Source organism: Hypanus sabinus, chromosome 24 (assembly GCF_030144855.1).
Source record: "Hypanus sabinus isolate sHypSab1 chromosome 24, sHypSab1.hap1, whole genome shotgun sequence".
Classification (NCBI taxonomy): domain Eukaryota; kingdom Metazoa; phylum Chordata; class Chondrichthyes; order Myliobatiformes; family Dasyatidae; genus Hypanus; species Hypanus sabinus.
In genome coordinates this window covers 33,055,226-33,077,060 of record NC_082729.1, presented here as the reverse complement: position 1 = coordinate 33,077,060, position 21,835 = coordinate 33,055,226, and the positions used below count along the sequence as shown (strand labels likewise).

The following is a 21,835-nucleotide window of genomic DNA, read 5'->3' as shown; positions in this document are numbered from 1 at the left end:
CTGTGTTGAATTAAAGTGATAAATATGAAGAGAGCCCAACTATCCCCATGATCTCAAATGAGATACCAGCAAAATAAAGTGAAAACCCAGAGCCAGTCTAAAGGCAAACAATTGGACATAAAATGTAAGCAGTCCAAGGAACATTGCGTACTCACGAGGCTGCACCAAGAAAATAAAATCCATGTGCTCACTGAAGGAAAGTCCTTTCTTTAAAACAACCCTTAGTTGCACCATGTGTGTTGCAGAGCAAGTGCCTGCAGATAGGCAAGTGAAGTACCAAGGCCTTGACATGGTAGATCGAAAGACTGAGTTTATCTTTAAATATACATCATGATCAAATATACATCTTCATGTGCCTTGTGCTGAGGTGGGTGATCATCGTCTTTTCATGACCATGACTGTCGTTAGCAAATTTTTCCACAGAAGTGGTTTGTCATTGTCTACTCCTGGGCAGTGTCATTTGAAGATGGGTGACCCCAGCTGTAACCAATACTCTAACATAAGAACTTAAGAAATAGGAGCAGGAGTAGGCTATCTGGCTCGTCAACTCTGCTCCACCATTCAATAAGATCATGGCTGACCCTTGGCTGTGATATGTGTGTTAAGGAGGAAGCACAGTACAGGCAGGCAAGTGAACGGCAAGGCCTTGAGAGATTAAGTTCATCTTTATCATACATTATACCCATTATCATCACTATATGCCTTGTTGTACGCCGTGGGCGGTCATCATTGTCCTTGGCAACTTTTTCTACAGAGATTGTTTGCCATTGCCTTCTTCTGGGCAGTGTTTGCAAAACCAGGACTTGTGATATGCACCGGCAGCTCGTACAACCATCCACCACTTGCTCCCGAAGCTTCAAGTGACCCTGATTGAGTGGTGGTAGTGGTGGGGGGGGGGGGGTAAGCAGGTGCTACACCTTGCCCAAGGGTGACCTGCAGGCCAGCGGAGGAGGGAGGAGTCCAGCTCCTTTGATTTCCTGACCTGAGCCTCACGAGTCCACAGGGCCGATTCCAGGGTGATCTTGGGTGAGGAGTAGAATGGACTTGCATACCCTTGCAGGGCCTAAGGGACATTCCTGAGCCAGTACGGACTTCACGGTTGATATGCTTGCAAAGAAAGCTTTTGGCACATTGGCCTTCATAAATCAAAGTATTGAATACAGGAGATGGGATGTAATGTTGAAGTTGTGTAAGACATCTGTGAGGCCTAATTTGGAGTATTCTATGGAGTTTCGGTCACCTGATCACAGGAAAATTGTAAATCAGGTTGATAGAGTACAAGGATTTGCCGGGTCTGGAGGACCAGAGGTATAAGGAAAAATTGAAACAAAGGCAGGCGGTGTCTTGGCAGAGTGGAGGCACAATCTGAGCCCGAGGGAAGAGCTACGAAATACCTTGATCGGTCAGGTGCTCATACGCACGTTGTGTGTGCATGTGTGTCTGTGGAGTTCTGAGGAAGTTACGTCAACTCCTGTCCCTCCTCCAGCCCTCAGCATAACTGTTTAAAGGGCACAGGAGTGAGGGCAGGACGCATCGGAGAGAGCGGACGTGCTAGAAATGGTCGCGATGGATTTCTGGGCCAAGGTGAATGTCGGGGTCCTAGCCAAAGGATGGCAGGTGATTGGGGAGGAAGCGATGGGGGTTTATTCCTGACATTTACCTTATTGTCCTCTTTTTCACACAGGCGGTTCTGTTCATTCTCAGCATCTCGATGTCCACCAAGGTGGTATATCTGCATCACGTTAAGGGGAGCTCCATGGATCACCAGCAGGTTTGGAGATAACCATGATGGTGGGGGTCTGGGGGGAGCACAGTATAGATCAAGTTTCACCCAATCTCTAACTCCAGGACTGCGCGATGGGACGGTGTGGAGGGAGCTTCACTCTGTGTCTGACCCCGGGAGTGTGTGATGGGACGGTGTGGAGGGAGCTTCACTCTGTCTGACCCCGGGAATGTGTGATGGGACGGTGTGGAGGAAGCTTCACTCTGTGTTTGACCCCGGGAGTGTGTGATGGGATGGTGTGGAGGGAGCTTCACTCTGTGTCTGACCCCGGGAGTGTGTGATGGGACGGTGTGGAGGGAGTTTCACTCTGTGTCTGACCCCGGGAGTGTGTGATGGGACGGTGTGGAGGGAGCTTCACTCTGTGTCTGACCCCGGGAGTGTGTGATGGGACGGTGTGGAGGGAGCTTCACTCTGTGTCTGACCCCGGGAGTGTGTGATGGGACGGTGTGGAGGGAGCTTCACTCTGTCTGACCCCGGGAATGTGTGATGGGACGGTGTGGAGGAAGCTTCACTCTGTGTCTGACCCCGGGAGTGTGTGATGGGACGGTGCGGAGGGAGCTTCACTCTGTGTCTGACTCCGGGAGTGTGTGATGGGACGGTGCGGAGGGAGCTTCACTCTGTGTCTGACCCCGGGAGTGTGTGATGGGACAGTGTGGAGGGAGCTTCACTCTGTGTCTGACCCCTTTTATTTTATTATTACAAAATCCTTTATTACAAATATCAGTGCTATACAATATATACAAAACAGTGGCAAACACAATTACTGCACTACAAATAGACAATAGACATTACACCAGAATGTTGCCATCTCTATCCACGATGGCATTTACACCCCGCGGAGCCCAACGGTCTCGAAACTCTTCTCAGGCCGCTGTGGACTGCGCGTGTTCTTTTTCAATATTTACCCGGGCACGAACATCCCCCCTAAACATTGCAAGGCAGTCTGCCCGGGGAGATCCTCCCGCCACCCGTTTCCAAGACCCACGGATGGCGGATTTCGCCAGCCCCAGGAGCAAGTTGACTAGGACATCCTCATCCCTCCATGTCCCCTTCCTTACTGGATGACCATATATAAATAGGGTGGGGCTAAAATGCAGCCAGAAGGCGAGACGCAGCCCACGCAAATACGCAAAAAGAGGCTGCAGCCTCATACACTCCATGTACATGTGGTACACGGTCTCCTCCAGCCCGCAGAAGTGGCATGCGGGTGTGAGATCCATGTACAAACTAAAAAACTTATTGCAGGGCACCGCTCTATGCAGCACCCTCCAGGCGAGATACCCCAGGTGCATGGGAAGAACCCCGGCGTAAAGGGACTTCCAGTGGGGACCCTCCTCACCTCCGGGTGGAAGGACCGACCGCCATGGCGTGTCGGGACGGTGGACAAGGGCAAGGAAGTGGAGGATGTGGAGTAGCAGCCCATACAGATACCTCCTACTTGCATCCCTGAATGGGACTGTTGGTATCGATGAGAGACGGCTCAAGTTGTGTGGACACGGCTCCCGGAGAAGATTGCGGGGTCTGGGCCCGACAAGCAGCTCGGCCTGAGTCGGTCCACACAACTGAGCCGCACCGACAGCCACTGAGGTAGGGCAAGGGTCGGCCAGGACCCCGCCCTCCGCCGGAGGAGGGGATTCCCGGCCTGAGGCGACCATGTTCCAGACTCTCAGTAGGTCCTGATAGAAGCCGGGCCGACTCCGCAGAGCAGTACGGCTGACGCCCGCCGGTGGTAGCCGCATGTCTTCGTGAAGACAGCAGCCCCGTTGTAGGAAGAAAGTCGCCAACACGTGCCACCTGGGAGGGTGCTCGGCGTACAGGAATCTCTGCAGAGTCCTGAGGCGGAGAGCCGCCAGCTGCGTTCGGACGCACACCAGCGACTGTCCGCCCTCTCCCACTGGGAGACTCAAGACCTCTGCAGAGACCCAGTGTTTCCTGTTGCCTCAGAAGAAGTCCACTAACTTCCTCTGCAGTCTTGCAACAAACGGGGCAGGAGGGGCCAAGGTGACCATCCGATACCACAACATGGAGGCCACCAGCTGGTTTATGACCACCACCCTGCCTCGATAGGAAAGAACCCTGAGAAGGCCTGACCAGCGCCCCAGCCAAGCCATGACTTTCATCTCCAGGTCCTGCCAGTTCGCCAGCCAGGTCTCCCCAGAAGGACTCAGGTAGACTCCCAGATAGAGGAGACGCCTAGTACTCCACTCAAAAGCTCTCATCTCCTCCGGCAGGGAGTTCACCTGCCACTGACACACTAAGAGTCCGGAACATTTCGCCCTGTTGATCCTGGCGGAGGATGCCGCCGAGAAAACGTCTTGGCACTCGCGCATCTTCCGCAGGTCATTGGGATCTGTCATCATGAGGAGTACATCATCGCCGTAGGCCGACCTCCATATCCGGTTCACGCAGAACCAGACCTGTCAGCCTTCGCCGTAGGAGGCTCAGGAATGGCTCGACACAGATCGCGTACAATTGACCGGACATGGGGCATCTCCTGAAGGGAATGGGCGCTGCCAATGATCCATTGACCTTAACAAGGCACTCTGCGGCAGAGTATAGGAGCCGAACTCGGGCCACAAAGTGTGGTCCGAGCCCAAAGGCCTGCAGAGTGCCCACCAGGAAACTGTGGTCTACCCGGTCAAACGCCTTCTCCTGGTCAAGAGATAGAAACGCTGCCGGGGACCCAGTCTCCTGGTGCAGGTGGATCAGGTCCCGTACTAGGTGGACATTGTCCTGGATGGAGCGGCCCGGGACTGTGTAAGATTGGTCAGGATGAATCACCTGTCTCAGTACTGAACCAAGACGGTTGGCCATTGCCCGGACGAAGATCTTGTAGTCCACGCACAAGAGGGAGACCGGGCGCCAGTTCTTTAGCAGGCGAAGGTCTCCCTTCTTGGGCTGCAGGACCACGACAGCTCTCCGCCATGAGAGGGGCATTTCCCCGGTGGCTAGGCTCTCTCCTAGAACAAGGCTGTAATCGACCCCCAGGACATCCCAAAAAGCCTGATAAAACTATACACTCAGACCATCTAGGCCAGGGGATTTACCCCTCCGGAGTTGTCGAAGGGCAGTAGACAGCTCCTCCCCAGTCAGGGAGGCGTCCAGACGCGCTGCGTCATCTGGGCTGACCTTTGGCAAATCTTCCCAGACCTCACTGCACGCCCCCGCATTTGACGGATCCGGTGAGAATAAGGACCGATAGAAAGTGCGGACTTCTTCGATAATTTCGTCAGGATCCGTGATGGAGGAGCCATCAGCAGCCAGTAAATCCACCAGCTGCTTTTGAACTCCCCGCCACTTCTCCAACGAGTAGAAGAAGGGTGAGCCACGGTCCAAATCTTGCAGCATTTGGATCCGCGACCTCACATATGCACCTCGGGACTGCTGAAGCTGCAGATTCCTCAGTGTCCTTCTTCTCCTGGTACTCCTGCCACATTTGATGGTCTCCACTGGTCGGACCAATACGGGACTCTAGGTCAAGCAACGCTCTCTCAAGCCGCTCAATCTCAGAGCCCCGCCTCTTTGTCGACCCCCTAGTGTACCCCTGGCATAAAAACCGTATGTGGGCCTTGACCACATCCCACCACAGCCGTAGGGAGCTAAACTCCCTCCGTCTCTCTCTCCAGGTGGCCCAGAATGCTCGGAATAAATCTCGGAATCGGCTGTCCTCCAGCAGCCGGTTGTTAAAGTGCCAATACCCGGATCCCACCCGAGGGTGCAGAGGAGTAAATTCCATCCACACAAGGTGATGATCCGAGCACGACACCGGCCGCATGGAGGACGCCGACACGCGAGAGACATAAGCCCGAGAGATATACAGGCGGTCTATCCGTGAACCCCCCCTCTCTAGATCTTCTGGAGAAGGCGCTAGAGTCAGGGTGAAGATTCCGCCAGCTGTCCACCAAATCAAAGGAGCCGACAAGCCCCTTTAACTTTTTCGCCGATGCTGGGTCGCGTTGGAGGCCCGAGCGGTCCTCCACCTCGAGGGTACAGTTGAAGTCTCCCCCGAGGATGACGCAGTCCCCCGGATCGATGGAACTCAGCAAGGTGGACAGCTGACAGAATAGGCGCGTCTGCATCACCCCGCGCCTCGGAGCGTACACGTTGATAAAATGTAACGGTACTCCATCCAGGCGCACAGCCAAGTGGAGCAGACGGCCGGTCACAACATCTTGGACTCCTACGATTTCTGGCCGGAAGGTTGGGGCCAACAGGATCGCCACCCCACTAAAGTTGGAGCTAAGGTGACTCATGTAGACCCCGCCCTGCCACTCCAGGAGCCAAGCGGACTCCTCCCCCGGGGTGGTATGGGTTTCCTGCAGGAAACTCACCGCGTATCTCCCGTCCCTGAGGACTGAGAGACTGTTATATCTGCGGAGAGAGCCCCTGCTACCGTTCACATTGAGACTAGCTATGGTAAGCTTCATGTCGGGAGCACACTAGGCCTCAGCACCAGTCCCCTTCCCACTGAGAGCGATGGCGCCCTCAGCCGCTCTATCCCGAAGAAAACCAAGAATATCCTTTGCTTTCCGGGCCCGACTGCTACCATCGCTACCCTGTGACCCACCATCTCCCGAAGGAGCGAGGCTGCTTTCCACCCTGATGTCCCGCACCAGGTCATCCAGGAAGGATTTCAGCTGCCGTCTGTCATTCCCTGACACAGCATTCCTCTTCCCCTTCCCCTTCCGTCCGAGGATGACTCGCTGGGACCTCACCAGCCTCGGCATGCTAGGCCAGCGAAGCGAGGCTAGTTTAGGCCGATGCTTTGCACTCACGGAGGAGTGAATAAACTCTCTGATCTCCTCCACAGGTATCAATGGGGATTTCTCTGAAGGGATGAGGACGTGCATTGTCTCGCTATCAAATAAATCCCCCTCCAACCCCTCACTGCAGACAGATCCCCCACCGTCCTCCTCATGTGGTGTATAAGGTGGCTGCCCCTGTAACCTACACTGCACAGCGGGTACCTCCCTCATACCTTCCAGCTCCATCGTCACTTCAGTCTTATCCACAGTTGCGACGATGGAGGGAAAATCCCAAGGGATTCCCTGCAGGCCGTTAGTTGATGGGGTCGGCATGCAGGGTACATCACCCTCCCCAGGAGACAGGCATGAAGGGGACCCCAGCAGCTCTGGTCCAATGGATTCACCGGCAGCCTAATGCTGACTGTGAGAGTGCCTGGTCTCCTCTCCACCTGTACTACTTAATACATTTGCCTCCAGGGAGGCGCTGACTGCTAAGTCCTGGGTGGAGGGCTCCAGGTCTGTTTTAGGCGTGCAAACAGGCCCAGCAATAGCTTTATGCACAATCACACCACCCACCCCAGGACTGGTGTCTACATCTGGGGATTCAGGGTTAGACACAACTCCCACCCGGATCCCCACCCCTTTCTGGGACTCCCCCTCATCTACATTCTCTGCCCTCTTGGGGGAACAATCCCATCTCCTCTTCAAGCCGGAGGAGCACACAGGTGCGGAATTCACCGATGGAGCGGTACTCTCCGCTCCTATCGCCCCGTCCAACCGCACGCTTCCCCAAGCCTCCCTCTCCACCTCAGGGCAAATGGGCGTGAGCTCTGCGGTCTCGGGGGCCGACTTCTTCACGTGTTTCGACTTCTTCCTCGCTTTCTTGCCCCGCACAGACTCCACCCCGACCCTCGCCTGAACCTCCCCGCACGTAGCCCCAGGACCACCCGCCTGAACCACAGGGGTAGGAGCAGAGACTGGAACAGACGTAGGAACAGGGACAGGGTTAGAGACAGGGTCAGGGGCAGGAGCAGGGGTCGGCACAGGTGTAGGAGCAGGAATGGGATCATGGGCAGAGTTAGCTGGGGCACTGGTTCCCGAAGTGGACTCCCTGGGTTTTTGGGCGCTAGGACAGTCCCTCCGAAAGTGCCCCATCTCCCCGCACGCATGGCACCGTGGGCGCTCAGAGCTCCAATACACCTGATAATCTACCCCCTCGTGCCGGACAGTGAACCGGCCCTCAACTTCATCCTCCCTTTCCAGTTTCATGAATACCTGTCGCCGGAAAGAGATTACGGTCTGGAGTGTGCGCCTCCTGAATTTGTGCCTGATGGCAGTTATCTCTGACCGTACTTGCCCCAAGCGGGCCAATGCGGGAAGCAGGTCCTCGTTGGGGATGAAAGGCTGTACGTGACCGAGGACGATGCGTTGCGTGGGAGCTGTCACTAGCTCCATCTGTAAAAAGATGTTCTCCGCCGTGTTCCCTCTACTGAGGGCCCGATGCACCAACTCATCATTCCTCAGATAAAACACCGCCTTCCCGAACTCTTTCTCAGCGGCCAAAACACCATCTCTCCCCAACAAGTCCTCCATGGCCTCCGCGCACTTTTCCAGCGTAGTTCCAGCTCGCAAAATACATTGCACCCCGCGTTCAACTTTCACCGTCCGAAACAGGGCGTTGTCCGAGGCCGGAGAGGCAGCCGCCTTTGCATAACTCCCCGAAGGCCCGCGACTCCCGGCAGACCGGTCCGGCATGTTACTTGTGTGTCCGAACCGAGAATGATACGGTGGTGCTGGTTATAAAGTCTCGGAGTGAGTTGAGTAACTGGCGGGAAAAGTTTGTACTCGACAGCACCTTGCTGGCTCCGTGCCAGAGATTCCAACGCCAGGAAAGGCTCCGTTAGTCCTGTAGAAACTTCCAGGCCGTGAGAGGTCGAGACGTCTCAAACGACGGTTCGGCTCCAACACCGAACGAGAATCCCGACGATAGAGATGGAAGGAGGTTGCCCCGATGTCAGTGGGGGAACAACGTCGTTTGTCTCCGGTTTTTGGAGCGAACCTGCTTCCTGGCGAGTCGCCAGCGGCCACAGCCGGGTGCTACGCAGTTCACAGCCGTCAACGGACCCCGTCCAAACTGGCAGAAAAACTCCAAACGAAGCTTCCACTCTAAACCAGCCGCTCACTGAGATGTTCAAGGGACGTTTCAAACCAATTTCCAAGTAATTAAAGACCTTCATGAAGCAGTTTTCCTCAATTTCTCCCAGCGCAATCAGAACAGCTTCACTCTCTGTCTGACCACGGGAGTATGTGATGGGACGGTGTGGAGGGAGCTTCACTCTCTGTCTGACCACGGGAGTGTGTGATGGGACGGTGTGGAGGGAGCTTCACTCTGTGTCTGACCCCGAGAGTGTGTGATGGGATGTTGTGGAGGGAGTTTCACTCTGTGTCTGACCCCGGGAGTGTGTGATGGGACGATGTGGAGGGAGCTTCACTCTGTTTCTGACTCCGGGAGTGTGTGATGGGACGGTGTGGAGTGAGTTTCACACTGTGTCTGACCCTGGGAGTGAGTGATGGGACGATGTGGAGGGAGTTTCACTCTGTATCTGAACCCGGGAGTGTGTGATGGGACGGTGTGGAGGGAGCTTCACTCTGTGTCTGACCCCGGGAGTGTGTGATGGGACGGTGTGGAGGGAGCTTCACTCTATGTCTGACCCCGAGAGTGTGTGATGGGACGGTGTGGAGGGGGTTTCACTCTGTGTCTGACCCCGGGAGTGTGTGATGGGACGGTGTGGAGGGAGATTCACTCTGTGTCTGACCCCGGGAGTGTGTGATGGGACGGTGCGGAGGGAGATTCACTCTGTGTCTGACCCCGGGAGTGTGTGATGGGACGGTGTGGAGGGAGCTTCACTCTGTATCTGACCCCAGGAGTGTGTGATGGGACGGTGCGGAGGGAGTTTCACTCTGTGTCTGACCCCGGGAGTGTGTGATGGGACGGTGTGGAGGGAGCTTCACTCTGTGTCTGACCCCGGGAGTGTGTGATGGGACGGTGTGGAGGGAGCTTCACTCTATGTCTGACCCCGGGAGTGTGTGATGGGACGGTGTGGAGGGGGTTTCACTCTGTGTCTGACCCCGGGAGTGTGTGATGGGACGGTGTGGAGGGACATTCACTCTGTGTCTGACCCCGGGAGTGTGTGATGGGACGGTGCGGAGGGAGATTCACTCTGTGTCTGACCCCGGGAGTGTGTGATGGGACGGTGTGGAGGGAGCTTCACTCTGTATCTGACCCCAGGAGTGTGTGATGGGACGGTGCGGAGGGAGTTTCACTCTGTGTCTGACCCCGGGAGTGTGTGATGGGACGGTGTGGAGGGAGCTTCACTCTCTGTCTGACCCCGGGAGTGTGTGATGGGACGGTGTGGAGGGAGCTTCACTCTGTGTCTGACCCCGGGTGTGTGTGATGGGATGGTGTGGAGTGAGATTCACTCTGTGTCTGACCCCGGGTGTGTGTGATGGGATGGTGTGGAGTGAGATTCACTCTGTGTCTGACCCTGGGAGTGTGTGATGGGACGGTTTAGAGGGAGCTTCACTCTGTGTCTGACCCCGGGAGTGTGTGATGGGATGGTGTGGAGGGTGATTCACTCTGTGTCTGACCCCGGGAGTGTGATCGGATGCTGTAGAGGGAGCTTCACTCTGTGTCTGACCCCAGAGTGTGTGATGGGATGCTGTAGAGGGAGATTCACTCTGGACTGACTGTAGTATTGTACAACTGGGCAGTTATGTGGAGCCTCACTCTGTGTTGGACCCCAGGAAAGTGGGAAGGGATAGCGTGATGGAGCATCTCTGTGTGGATAAACCCAGTATTGTGTGATGGGATGGTAAAAAGGAATCTTCTCTCTGTGTCTCATCCCTGATGTGCGTCATGGGATGGTGTGGAGGGGACTTTACTCTGTGTCTGACCCTTAGATTGTGTGATGGCACAGTGTGAAGCAAACTTCGCTCTCTGTTTCTGACCCCTGGAGTGTGTGATGGGGCAGCATTGACGGAGTTTCACTCTGTCATCTGGATCCGAAGTATGCACTGGGAACAGAAAGACAATCAGAATCACAGTCAGGTTTAAAGTCGATCAGATTTTGTATTTGCTGAAATTTGATGATTTACTTCAGCAGTACATTGCAATGCATCAAAACAAACTATAGATTACTATAAGAAATGTTCAGTCCTTTGCATATGTCTTTGGCTCATATACTGTGCATAGCCAATGCAGTCCTGGACTTTTGCACAGCACGGTGTTTGTTAATATGGAGCAGAGAGCGAGTTAGTCTATCTGGTGGATGTTGGGAGTGGCGTGGGTGGTGCGCCTGGGAGGGGCGTAGGACTAATGGCAGAGAGCTAGTGCCAGGGGTGCAGGGGCAGACACACCCAGCCCTGAAGCACCAGGCAAGGTCATTTGATTTTAACATCTGATTTATTGATCATTACAGAATGTCCCTCTGGTGCTTCCTCATCCCTCCCCTCTCCTTTCCCCCTTTCCCAACCATGATTCCTCTCACTCTGCCCCTTCCCACTCAGTCCACAAGCGAGACCCATATCAGAATCAGGTTTATCATCACTCACGTATGTCCTGAAATTTGTGTTTTTTGTTTTGCAATATAGTGCAATACATAAAATTACTGCAGTGTCTTGTCAACGTCTTAGGCACTGCCGATACAGTATAATGGTGCTTAACACATTTACACAGTGCAATAGACATTAAATTAAATAAGTAGTGCAAATAGAGAGCAAAATTAGTGCGGTAGTGTTCATAATTACACTGGAATTTAGAAGGATGAGAGGGAATTTGATTGAAACATATAAAATTATTAAGGGATTGGACAAGCTGGCGGCAGGAAACATGTTCCCGATGTTCGGGGTTCCAGAACTGGAGGCCACAGTTTAAGAATAAGGGGTAGGCCATTTAGAACGGAGTTGAGGAAAAACTTTTTCACCCAGAGAGTTGTGGATCTGTGGAATGCTCTGCCTCAGAAGGTAGTGGAGGTCAGTTCTCTGGATGCTTTCAAGAAAGAGTTAGATAGAGCTAATATTTTTGTACTTTTCTTATTGAAGTTCATCATCAAACAAACATTTCCATAAGATGTATTTCAAACATTGTACATATATCTCATATCATCATATGTCACAAAACTCCACAAAGTATTTATCTGAGGTATACACTTAAAGAAAAGAGTGGAAAGAAAAAAAACAAACAAAAGTAAACAAACAAGTACGGAGTGATCTTTATTTACAACATATTCATTGATTTGTGAGAATAAAATCAGGCCTATGAGGTATTATGTAGTTAAACCATTTTTCCCAGTATGATTCAAATTGTTCCAGCTTATGATTAACAGATGCTGTTATCTTCTCCATTTTGTAAATGTCTATTGTAATTTCTATCCATTCATTTAAAGTTGGGTCTCCTGTGATAACCATTTCCTATTACGAGTCTTTTTACCAGCCATGAAAAATATATTCATTAAATATTTATCTCTTTTCAACCATTCCTGAGGTATATATCCAAAATATATGGTCTTGCTCTCAAAGGGTATTTCACATTTGAAGATATCTTATAGTGCATTGTGTATCCCCCTCCAATAGCTTTTGATAACAGGGCAGACGCAAAAAATATGATAATGATTTGCATTTTGATTTCCACAATTTCTCCAGCAAATATGGAGGTTTCTATCATAATGGGATTTCTGAGAGTGGGTAGTAAAATATCTTATCAAGTTTTTCCATCCAAACTCCCTCCATTTCGGTGAACTGGTACACTTCCATTGATATCTCCATATTATTGTCCGTTCTTCCTCAAATATAATTATCCCTTCTTCCTTCTCCCATTTTGTTTTAATGTATGAAGTCGAGTGTGCTTTAAGATTTGTCAACCCCTTATACATGCTTGAAATGATTCTACTACCGTTATCTGAATTATTTGCTTTTCTAAATAGCTCTATTAAGCATGTGCTCGCCTTGGTTACATTTTTAAGCATCTTATTAACATATTGTCGCATCTGTAAATACCAATAAAAATCTTGTTTTCCCAATAAGTGTTTCTCTTCAAGCATTTCAAAACTGAACAGTGTTACTTCTTTCATTAAGTTGCAAAGAACAGTTATTCCTTTAGCTGTCCAGTCCTTAAATCTAGCATCCAATTTATTTGGTGTAAAATCCGAGTCATATGCATACCATTTAAGAATTGCAATATCTCCCTCTAGATTATATTCTTTTGTTGTAGTTTTCCATATTTTAAGAGTCAATTTCACCCATGGGTTATCAATAGTATTTATGTACCTTTACAGGTTGTTATCAGCCAAAATTGCTTGTATGGGGATGGGAAGTACCCGCTCCTCAATGTTTTTCCATTGAACGTCATCGGATGGGATGCACCAACATATCACAGTTCTAAACTGTGCTGCAAAATAATAATCTCTAAGAGAGGTCGGCCCCATTCCCCCTTTTCCTTTGCTAATTGCAGTTTTGAGATGAAATCTAGACCTTTTATTCTGCCAAATATACCCTGATAACATCCTGTTCCAATCATTGAATTGATTTTGATTAATCTCTATTGGTAGGGCCTGAAAGAGATATACCAGTATATTCATTTTAATAGACTCAATCCTTGAACTGAGACTAAAAAAAAAAGGAATCAGGTTCCATTTTGCCATATCTTCCTTAATGTTTCTTTATATAAAGGCTGATAATTCAATTCTGATAATTTTGCCAAATATTTTGGTGTAATGATGCCCAAATATTTGAAAGACTCTGTTTGCAATGCCCAGGAATATCTACTTCCAATTTCTCTTGGTGGGCTATAATAATATGAAAATAATTGGGTTTTATCTATGTTGATCTTGCGTCCTGATAATTGACCATATTGTTCAAAGGATTGCATCATTTTAGGTAAAGAGTATGTTGGTTGCCCTAGATAGACCAAAATGTCATCTGCGTAATAAGCCAATTTATGCTCTGCCCCTTTAAAAGTAATTCCCCTGATATCTTCATTTTGGCTGATGTATTGAGCTAATGGTTCCAGATATAATGCGAAGAGTAGCGGTGACCATATACAACTCTGTCTCGTGCTCCTTTCTAGGGTAAGACTATTTGATAAATATCCATTGATTATAATCCTAGCAGTAGGATTGCCATATAGTGTCTGTATACTTTTAATAATTGTGTCTTGGAAGCCAAATCTATGTAAAACTCTGGAAAGAAAATTCCAATTAGCCGAATCAAATGCCTTTTCAGCATCCAAACTTATCACTATTGCTTCGATTTTATTTTTTTTGGTATAAGTGTCCTTCGTATATTGTCTTGTGTTTGGCGTTGTAGTATAAAACCTGTCTGATAGTTACGTATCAGTATGGGTAGAAACTCCTCTAATTGTCTGGCCATGATGGAGTTAAATAATCTATAATCTACATTAAGAATGGATAGTGGTGTAAATGACCCGCATTCCATTTTATTCTTGCCTTCTTTCGGTATAGCTGAGATTATCACTTCCTTCCAACTGGGTGGCATTTGTGCCTTTTTTAAAGCCCAGTTCAGTGTGGGGAGTAAAACAAGGATTAACACGTTTTTAAATCCTTTGTACCACTCTGCCATTTACCCATCTGATCCTAGTGACTTGCTAATTTTAGCCTACTAATGCAGCTTTTCATTCAACTTCAGTTATGTCAGCAGTCATCGTTCTATTTTGTTCTTAGCTTGAATTGGGGAACTCTATAGAATTCAAAAAGGTGTCAATTTGGGTTATGCTTCCCCCTGAAACTTTGGAATGTAGAGTTTTGTAAAACACTTCAAAAGCTTCTTGAATTTCACTTAGCTTATTATTTTTTTGATCATTTTCGTTCTTGGGTCCCTAATTCTATGAATTGTATTTGCTGCCATTTTTTTTCAGTTTCCACGCCAGTATTTTCATAGACTTTGATCCACTTTCATAATGTCTCTGTTTCAGAAACTTTAAATTTTTCCTGATATCTTGCGTAGCCAAACTATTAATTTCATTCCTAATATTTTTTAAATTTCCCCTGATGTATCCTGTGCCAAATTCAATTTGTGTTTTTTTCTCTTGTTCCTTCAGCCTATTTTGTAATTCCTCTAATGTTTTATTTCTTATTTTTTTTCTTATATGAAGATATCGGTATAATTTTCCCTCTTAAGACAGCCTTCTGTATCCCATAAAATGGGAGTTGAATCCTTTCCATTATCATTAAATTCTAAGTAGAGACCAATTTCTTTTTTAATTTGTTCCTTAAAGTACGGATTATTGAGTAGACTTGAATTTAGTTTCCATATAATATTCTTTGGTTGTAGGTCAAAATCAACAGATAAATATATATGTGCATAGTCACTTACATCTATTGTCCCAGTTCCACAGGTGTTTATTTTGTCCTTGTCTTTTCCAAATGTTATGAAATAGTCTATTCTTCTATATACAGAATGGGGAGCAGAATAATGAGTGTAATCCCTTCTGACGGGGAAAAGGTCCCTCCAGACATCAACTAAACCAACATTCTCAAAAAGTGTATTAACTTACTTATGTATGGATTTTGTTTCATAGGTTTTTCTATTGGAAGAGTCTAAGTTTGGTCGTAATTGTAAATTTAAGTCTCCCCCATATATCAGAAGACCTCCTGTTTCCGTTACCATAATGTCAGTAATTTTCCAAAAGAAACCAATTTCACTTCCCGGGGGTGCATATATATTCGCTAGAGTAACTGAATTTCCGTCTATATTACCCCTTACCAGAATATATCTGACCTCTTTATCTCCCATTTCGAATACTTTTTCAAGATGTATCTGCTCTATCTCGGGTAGGCTTCGGGACGAGCGCACGATGCGCTCTCTCAGTTTCCAGCTCCACAGTCGAGGGAAGCTCCAGCGCGTCCCGCAGCAACTTTCCGACAAACTCCGTCATAGACAAACCCTCACTCCTTGGAGAGCCGCTCACTGCACTCCTCTCGGCCGCAGGCTCCGCAGTGTCACTGTTTTAATTTGAATTCTTTTTTCCCATTCTTGCCCCTCTTATCAGTTCAAATACTTTCGAAAAATACCATATTTCATGGGTTAACGGGGCTTAATACTCGTTTTTCCGGAGGAGCTAGTGATTCTAAGCTGCCATTCTCGACGATGATGTCACTGGAACCTCAGATTGAGCTCTTAAAGAGAGCAGAGTCAAAGGATATGGGGAGAAGGCAGGAACGGGGTACTGATTGTAAATGATCAGCCATGATCACACTGAATGGTGGCGCTGGCTTGAAAAGCAGAATGGCTTACTCCTGCATCTATTGTCTATTGTCTATAATTGGTTCATCATCTATTCAGGAATCTGACGGTGGAGGGGAAGAAGCTGCTCCAAGATCTCCTATCCAATGGTCGAAATGAGATTGATGATGTCCTGGGTGATGGATGTCCTTTCTGAGGCATCACCGTCAGACACTTTTGTCACTTGACCTCTCATTCCCAGCAGGAGGTTCAGTGTCGTACGTGCTCTCAAAGGTCTCTTGCCTGATTCTAAAAACTTTCATGGATGTATTTCACAAATTCTACCACAGTGAATAGCAGGGAGTTAAACATTTCCACAAACACAACCTGATTCAGTCTAATATACTTTATCAGGAGTTTGAAGTGATTTGGCATGTCAACAAATACACTCAACAGCTTCTAAAGTTGTACCGTGAAGAGAATTCTGACAGGATGCATCACTGTCTGGTATGGAGGGCTACTGCACAGGACCAAAATTAGCTGCAGAAGTTCATAAATCTAGTGTGCTCCTTCTTGGGTACTAGCCTACAAATTACCCAGGACATCTTCAGGGGGCAGTGTCTCAGAAAGGTAGAGTCCATTATTAAAAACCCCCAGCACCCAGGGCATGCCACTTTCACAATGTTACCATCAGGAAGGAGGAACAGAACAACACGCACAACACCCTGGAGGAACTCAGCAGGTCGGGCAGCATCCGTGGAAACGAACAGTCAAAGTTTCAGGCCGAGACCCTTTGTCAGGACTGAAAAAGGAGGGGGTTGGGGCCCTATAAAGAAGGTGGAGTGAGGAAGGGAAGGAGAAGGCTGGTCGGTGCCAGGTGAAAAGCCAGTAAGGGGAAAGATCAAGGCCATGATGAGGCCAAACTCAGGTTGGAGGAGCAACACCTCATATACCCTCTGGGTAGTCTCTAGCCCCTTGGCATGAACATTGAATCCTCCAACTACCGGTAATTCACTCCCCCTCCCTTCCCCCATCCCAGTTTCCCTCTGCCTCCTCCTCCAGCTGCCTATCACCTCATTCCATGGCTCCACCTCTTGCTACTACACATAGTGCTTTCCCCTTACATTCCTTATTCACCTTTCCTGCCTGTCCCCTCCCTGCTTTCCCTCCCTCACCACTTGGTCTTTCCCCTTACTGGTTTTTACATGCAAATAAGAACTAATTAAAATACAGTTAGACAATTCATTGTTAAACGGCAAAGGAATCAACAATAAATAGAACATTCTAAAATTAAACAGTCAAATCCAACATCGATTATCAAATTTACTCTCCCTGCCTACTACTTTATCCCCAGTTTTGGTCAGAGTTCCTTTGAGGCCTGCTGCTTCAAATCTTTCCCAAAACCTTTGGTAGGACATCATCCCTTGTTCTACCTGTTTCAATCATACTGATGTGTAAACTGACCTCTGTTCAACCTGCATCTCCAGAATGTTCGGCAGCCACTCTTACATCTTAGACCCTGGCACCTGCATGACAACATACTAGTCCAGCATGTCTGCTGGGACCACCATATCTCCTGTCTGGCCCACTGTAAAAGGGAGCTCTGCTCTGTGCTTGACACCATGAGTGTGTTGATCAAAGGGTGGAGGGAGTATCATTGTGTGGCTGACCTCGGGAGTGTGTGATGGGACAGTGCAGAGGGAGTGTCACTCCGTTTCTGACTCCTGCTGTGAGGGACGGGACAGTGTGGAAGGAGTTTCACTCTGTGTCTGACCCCGGGAGTGTGTGATGGGACGGTGTGGAGGGAGCTTCACTCTGTGTCTGACCCCGGGAGTGTGTGATGGGATGGTGTGGAGGGAGCTTCACTCTGCATCTGACGCCGGGAGTGTGTGAAGGGACGGTGTGGAGGGAGTTTCACTCTGTATCTGACCCCAGGAGTGTGTGATGGGGCGGAGTGGAGGGAGTTTCACTCTGTATCTGACCCCAGGAGTGTGTGATGGGGCGGAGTGGAGGTAGTTTCACTCTGTGTCTGACCCCGGGAGTGCGTAATGGGACGGTCTGGAGGGAGTTTCACTCTGTGTCTGACCCCGGGAGTGTGTGATGGGACGGTGTGGAGGGAGCTTCACTCTGTGTCTGACCCCGGGAGTGTGTGATGGGACGGTGTGGAGGGAGATTCACTCTGTGTCTGACCCCAGGAGTGTGTGATGGGACGGTGTGGAGGGAGCTTCACTCTCTGTTCAACCCTGGGAGTGTTTAATGGAATGGTCTGGAGGGAGTTTCACTCTATATCTGACCCCACTATCAGTGCTGGGAAGGTATGGAGGGATTATCACTCTCTGTGAACCCAATAGTGTTTGATGGGACGGTGTGGAGGGAGCTTCACTCTGTCTGAGCCCGGCAATTTGTGATTGGAAGGCAGGAGGGAATATTACTCACTTTGACCCTAGAAGTATTTGATGGGACGGTGTGGAGGGAGTTTCACTCTTTGTGACCCCAGTGGTGCATGATGGGACAGTGTGGAGGAAGCTTCACTCTGTGTCTGACCCCGGGAGTGTGTGATGCGACGGTGTGGAGGGGGTTTCACTTTGTGTCTGACCCCGGGAGTGTGTGATGGGACAGTGTGGAGGGAGTTTCACTCTGTGTCTGACCCCGGGAGTGTGTGATGGGACGGTGTGGAGGGAGTTTTACTCTGTAGGAGCTGTAGATCCTGTTCCAGTGAGGAGATTCTATGGGACCCATGTCTCACCCCTTGTCTCTACAGGATGACCTGGAGGCCCGTGTCTCCGCATTGGAGCATCACCTGGAGAATGGTAAGTGTCGATCGGGCACCACCTTTCCTTGGCTCTTGCTCAGCCCAGTGGGAACTGTCCCATTCTCAGACGATCTGTGGGAATTGAAGCAATCACATTACACAGTCAGAAATCAGAATTTTACCCCCCACCAACACCCACTAACTCGTCTTCCCTGACAACGCATAAAGAGGACATTCAGACCATTACGTCGGTGTCTTCTCAGAAATCCCCAAATAATTGGATCTTGGGGCAACGCTTCATCCTTCCCATTGGCCCAGAATTAGCCAATCACATGCTGCCCCAGCGTTATCTACCATTGATTGGTGGGTGGGTTTGACAGCAGCTATCGGTGGCTGTGTTTTGGGTTGCACATGAAGTGACCCTTCAGCCACCTAATTGGAACACGCCTTCGGCCCTCCATTTTGATATTGGCCAACAAGTGGAGAAGAGGACATGCCTCTGTCTCTCCCACTGGTACTGGAGTGGAGAGTGATACTAAGATAAGTGGCGTTGTGTATAATGAAGTTTTCAAAGGTTGCAGAGAGATTTAGGCCAGTTAGAAGAGCGGACTGAAAGATGGCAGATGGAGTTTAATGCTGATAAGTGTGGGGTGCTACATTTTGGTAGGACTAATCGAAATAGGACATGCATGGTAAATGGTTGGGCAGTGAAGAATGCATCAGAACAGAGTGATCTAGGAATAATGGTGCATAGTTCCCTGAAGGTGGAATCTCATGTAGATAAGGTACGTGAAGTAAACTTTTGGTATGCTGGCCTTTATAAATCAGAGCCTTGAGCATAGGAGCTGGGATGTAATGTTAAAATTGTACAAGGCATTGGTAAGGCCAAATCGGAGTATCGTGTCCAGTTCTGGTCCCCGAATTATAGGAAAGATGTCAACAAACTAGAGAGAGTACAGAGGAGATTTACTAGAACGTTACTCGGATTTCTTCACCTAAGTGACAGAGAAAGGTTGAACAAGTTAGGTCTTTATTCTTTGGAGCGTAGAAGATTGAGGGGGAAATTGATCGAGGTATTTAGAATTATGAGGGGGATAGATAGAGTTGATGTGGATAGGCTTTTTTTCATTGACAGTAGGGGAGATTCAAACAAGAGGACATGAGTTAAGAGTTAAGGCGCAAATGTTTAGGGGTAACACGAGGGGGAACTTTAGTCAGAGAATGGTAGCTATGTGGAACGAGTTTCCAGTAGAAGTGGTAGAGGCAGGTTCGATATTCGCAGTTAAAGTAAAATTGGATAAGTCTGTGGACAGGAAAGCAATGGAGGGTTATGGGCTGAGTGCAGGTCGGGAGGACTAGGTGAGAGTCAGCGTTGGACACGGATTAGAAGGGCCGTGATGGCCTTTTTCCGTGCTATAATTGTTATATGGTTATATGGTTAATAAAGTTGCCACTGAGTGTATTTTTCATGTGTATCTTTAGCAGTTAAGGCACTGAGTTCAAGAATCAGGCAGCTATTCTGCAGCTTTAAGTAACCCCGGTTGTACCACATCAGGAATAATATGTTCACTTCAGGTCATCCCATGATAGTGGCATCATAGGTGGATTGAGTTGTGAAGGCTGCTCTTTCATGTTAGGTTCAGGATTTAGGATGTAAAGTTACAGTTGGTGGGGTCTAATTTGGAACACTCTGTGCAGTTCTGGTCACCTCGCTACATTGAATACACTCAGTACCTCCTGTACCTCATGAAGTGGCCACTGACTGTGTGCTCATGGTCTTCACTGTAGCCCATCCATGTCAACGTTCGAAGCTTTGTGCGTTCAGAGATGCCCTAATGAACGTCACTGTTGCAGTCTGTGGTTACTTGAGTTGTTGTTGCCTTCATGTCAGTTTGACCCAGACTGCCCATTCTCGGATCTCCTGATTAACAATGCGTTTTCACCCAGACAACTGCCGGTCACTGGATTTTTTTGTTTTGTTTTATTTGTATTATTTGCAATGAACATTAGAGACCGCTTGTAAAAAGGAAAGCAGGAGAAAAGAAGTTTCTAAAATACTCATGCCACCAGCGTCTGGCACGAACTATCATTCCACGGTCAAAGTTAATAAGATCACAGTTCTACACCATTCTGATTTTTGGTCTGAACACCAACTGAACCTCTTTGACCATGCCGGCCTGCTTTTATGCATTTAGTTGCTGCCATGTAATTGACTGATCAGATACTCCCATTAACCAGCAGGTGTAGAGCTGAAACTAATAAAGTGGCCGTTGAGTGCAGAACGATATCTGAATGTGCGGAGAATGGAGGTCTATTTGTTATAAGTGATTGGCTTAATTAGGCAGTTGATTATGTGTTTATTTAGCTTAGCATCTTTTGGCGGGCATAAATACTGTCGTTCCTGTACTGGTGTCTGTTCGATCATAGTTGTCTTGGTCCATGTATCAATAACCAGCCAGTGACCAGTTATAGAGGTCCCACCGAGCAGTATTTGATCCTAACCTCTGCCCTCTCTGCCCACCAGAAGAGAGCCACGATCGTCACCATGCCGTCCTCTTCGCAGCCACCCGCAGTGTCAGGAACGGTCCACCGAAACCAGGGAGCCCTATTGTCTTTGACCAGGTGCAGCTGAACCGAGAGGAAGGCTACACCAATGACACCGGAATCTTCACTTGCCCCGAAGAGGGCATTTACTTCTTTGCCTTTTCCTTTCTGCCCAGGCGGGACATCAGCGACACCATCGTGGCCCTGGTGAAGAACAACGTTGTCCATGAGCGCCTCTACAGCAGTCTCCCGGCCGGCACCACTCAGCTGTCCGAGCGTAGCTGCCTCTTACAGCTGGAGAAGGGAGATCGGGTGTGGGTGAAACTGGAAAAGGGCTCAGTGTTCATGCATCAGGCCTCCATGTCCTTCTTGGGGTATCGCATCTCCAGTTAACCCTCTCATTTTGATTGGGTAGCACTCCTTCCCCCTCCCCCTGTTCCAACTGGTACCCTCTCTCCTTCCAGCTTCTCGGACCCTTGCAGCGACCGTCTTCAACCGGAACCCCTACCACCCGCAACATGCGCTTGTGAATTTTCTTCCTGCTTCTACTATTCCCCCATGTTATCAATAAAGCAGTCAGTTTAGCATCAAATCTCTGACTCAGTAACTGCTTTGGAGTCCAGGGTGTTGGGGCGGGTGGGGGGAATGTTATGTATTTAGACACACAGCGCGGAATACCCTCTTCCGGTCCACCGAGCCGTACTGCACCAGCACCCCACTGATTTAACCCTAGCCTAATCGCAGGAGCATTAACCAGTTCAAGTTGAGTCAAGT

At 49.1% G+C, this 21,835-nt stretch overlaps 1 protein-coding gene across 1 annotated transcript in view; it reads left to right on the top strand.

Annotated features, from left to right (window-relative positions):
* Window positions 1-21,622, top strand: part of LOC132380782 (complement C1q subcomponent subunit A-like) — a 90,904-nt gene extending 69,282 nt beyond the window's left edge. Inside the window, exons 2-4 of the mRNA XM_059949774.1 lie at window positions 1,685-1,771; window positions 18,527-18,575; window positions 21,042-21,622. Coding sequence (XP_059805757.1) covers window positions 1,712-1,771; window positions 18,527-18,575; window positions 21,042-21,454 — 522 coding nt within the window. The 5' untranslated portion in view covers window positions 1,685-1,711 and the 3' untranslated portion in view covers window positions 21,455-21,622. The remainder of the gene's footprint in view (window positions 1-1,684; window positions 1,772-18,526; window positions 18,576-21,041) is intronic.
* Window positions 21,623-21,835: the final 213 nt, after the last annotated feature.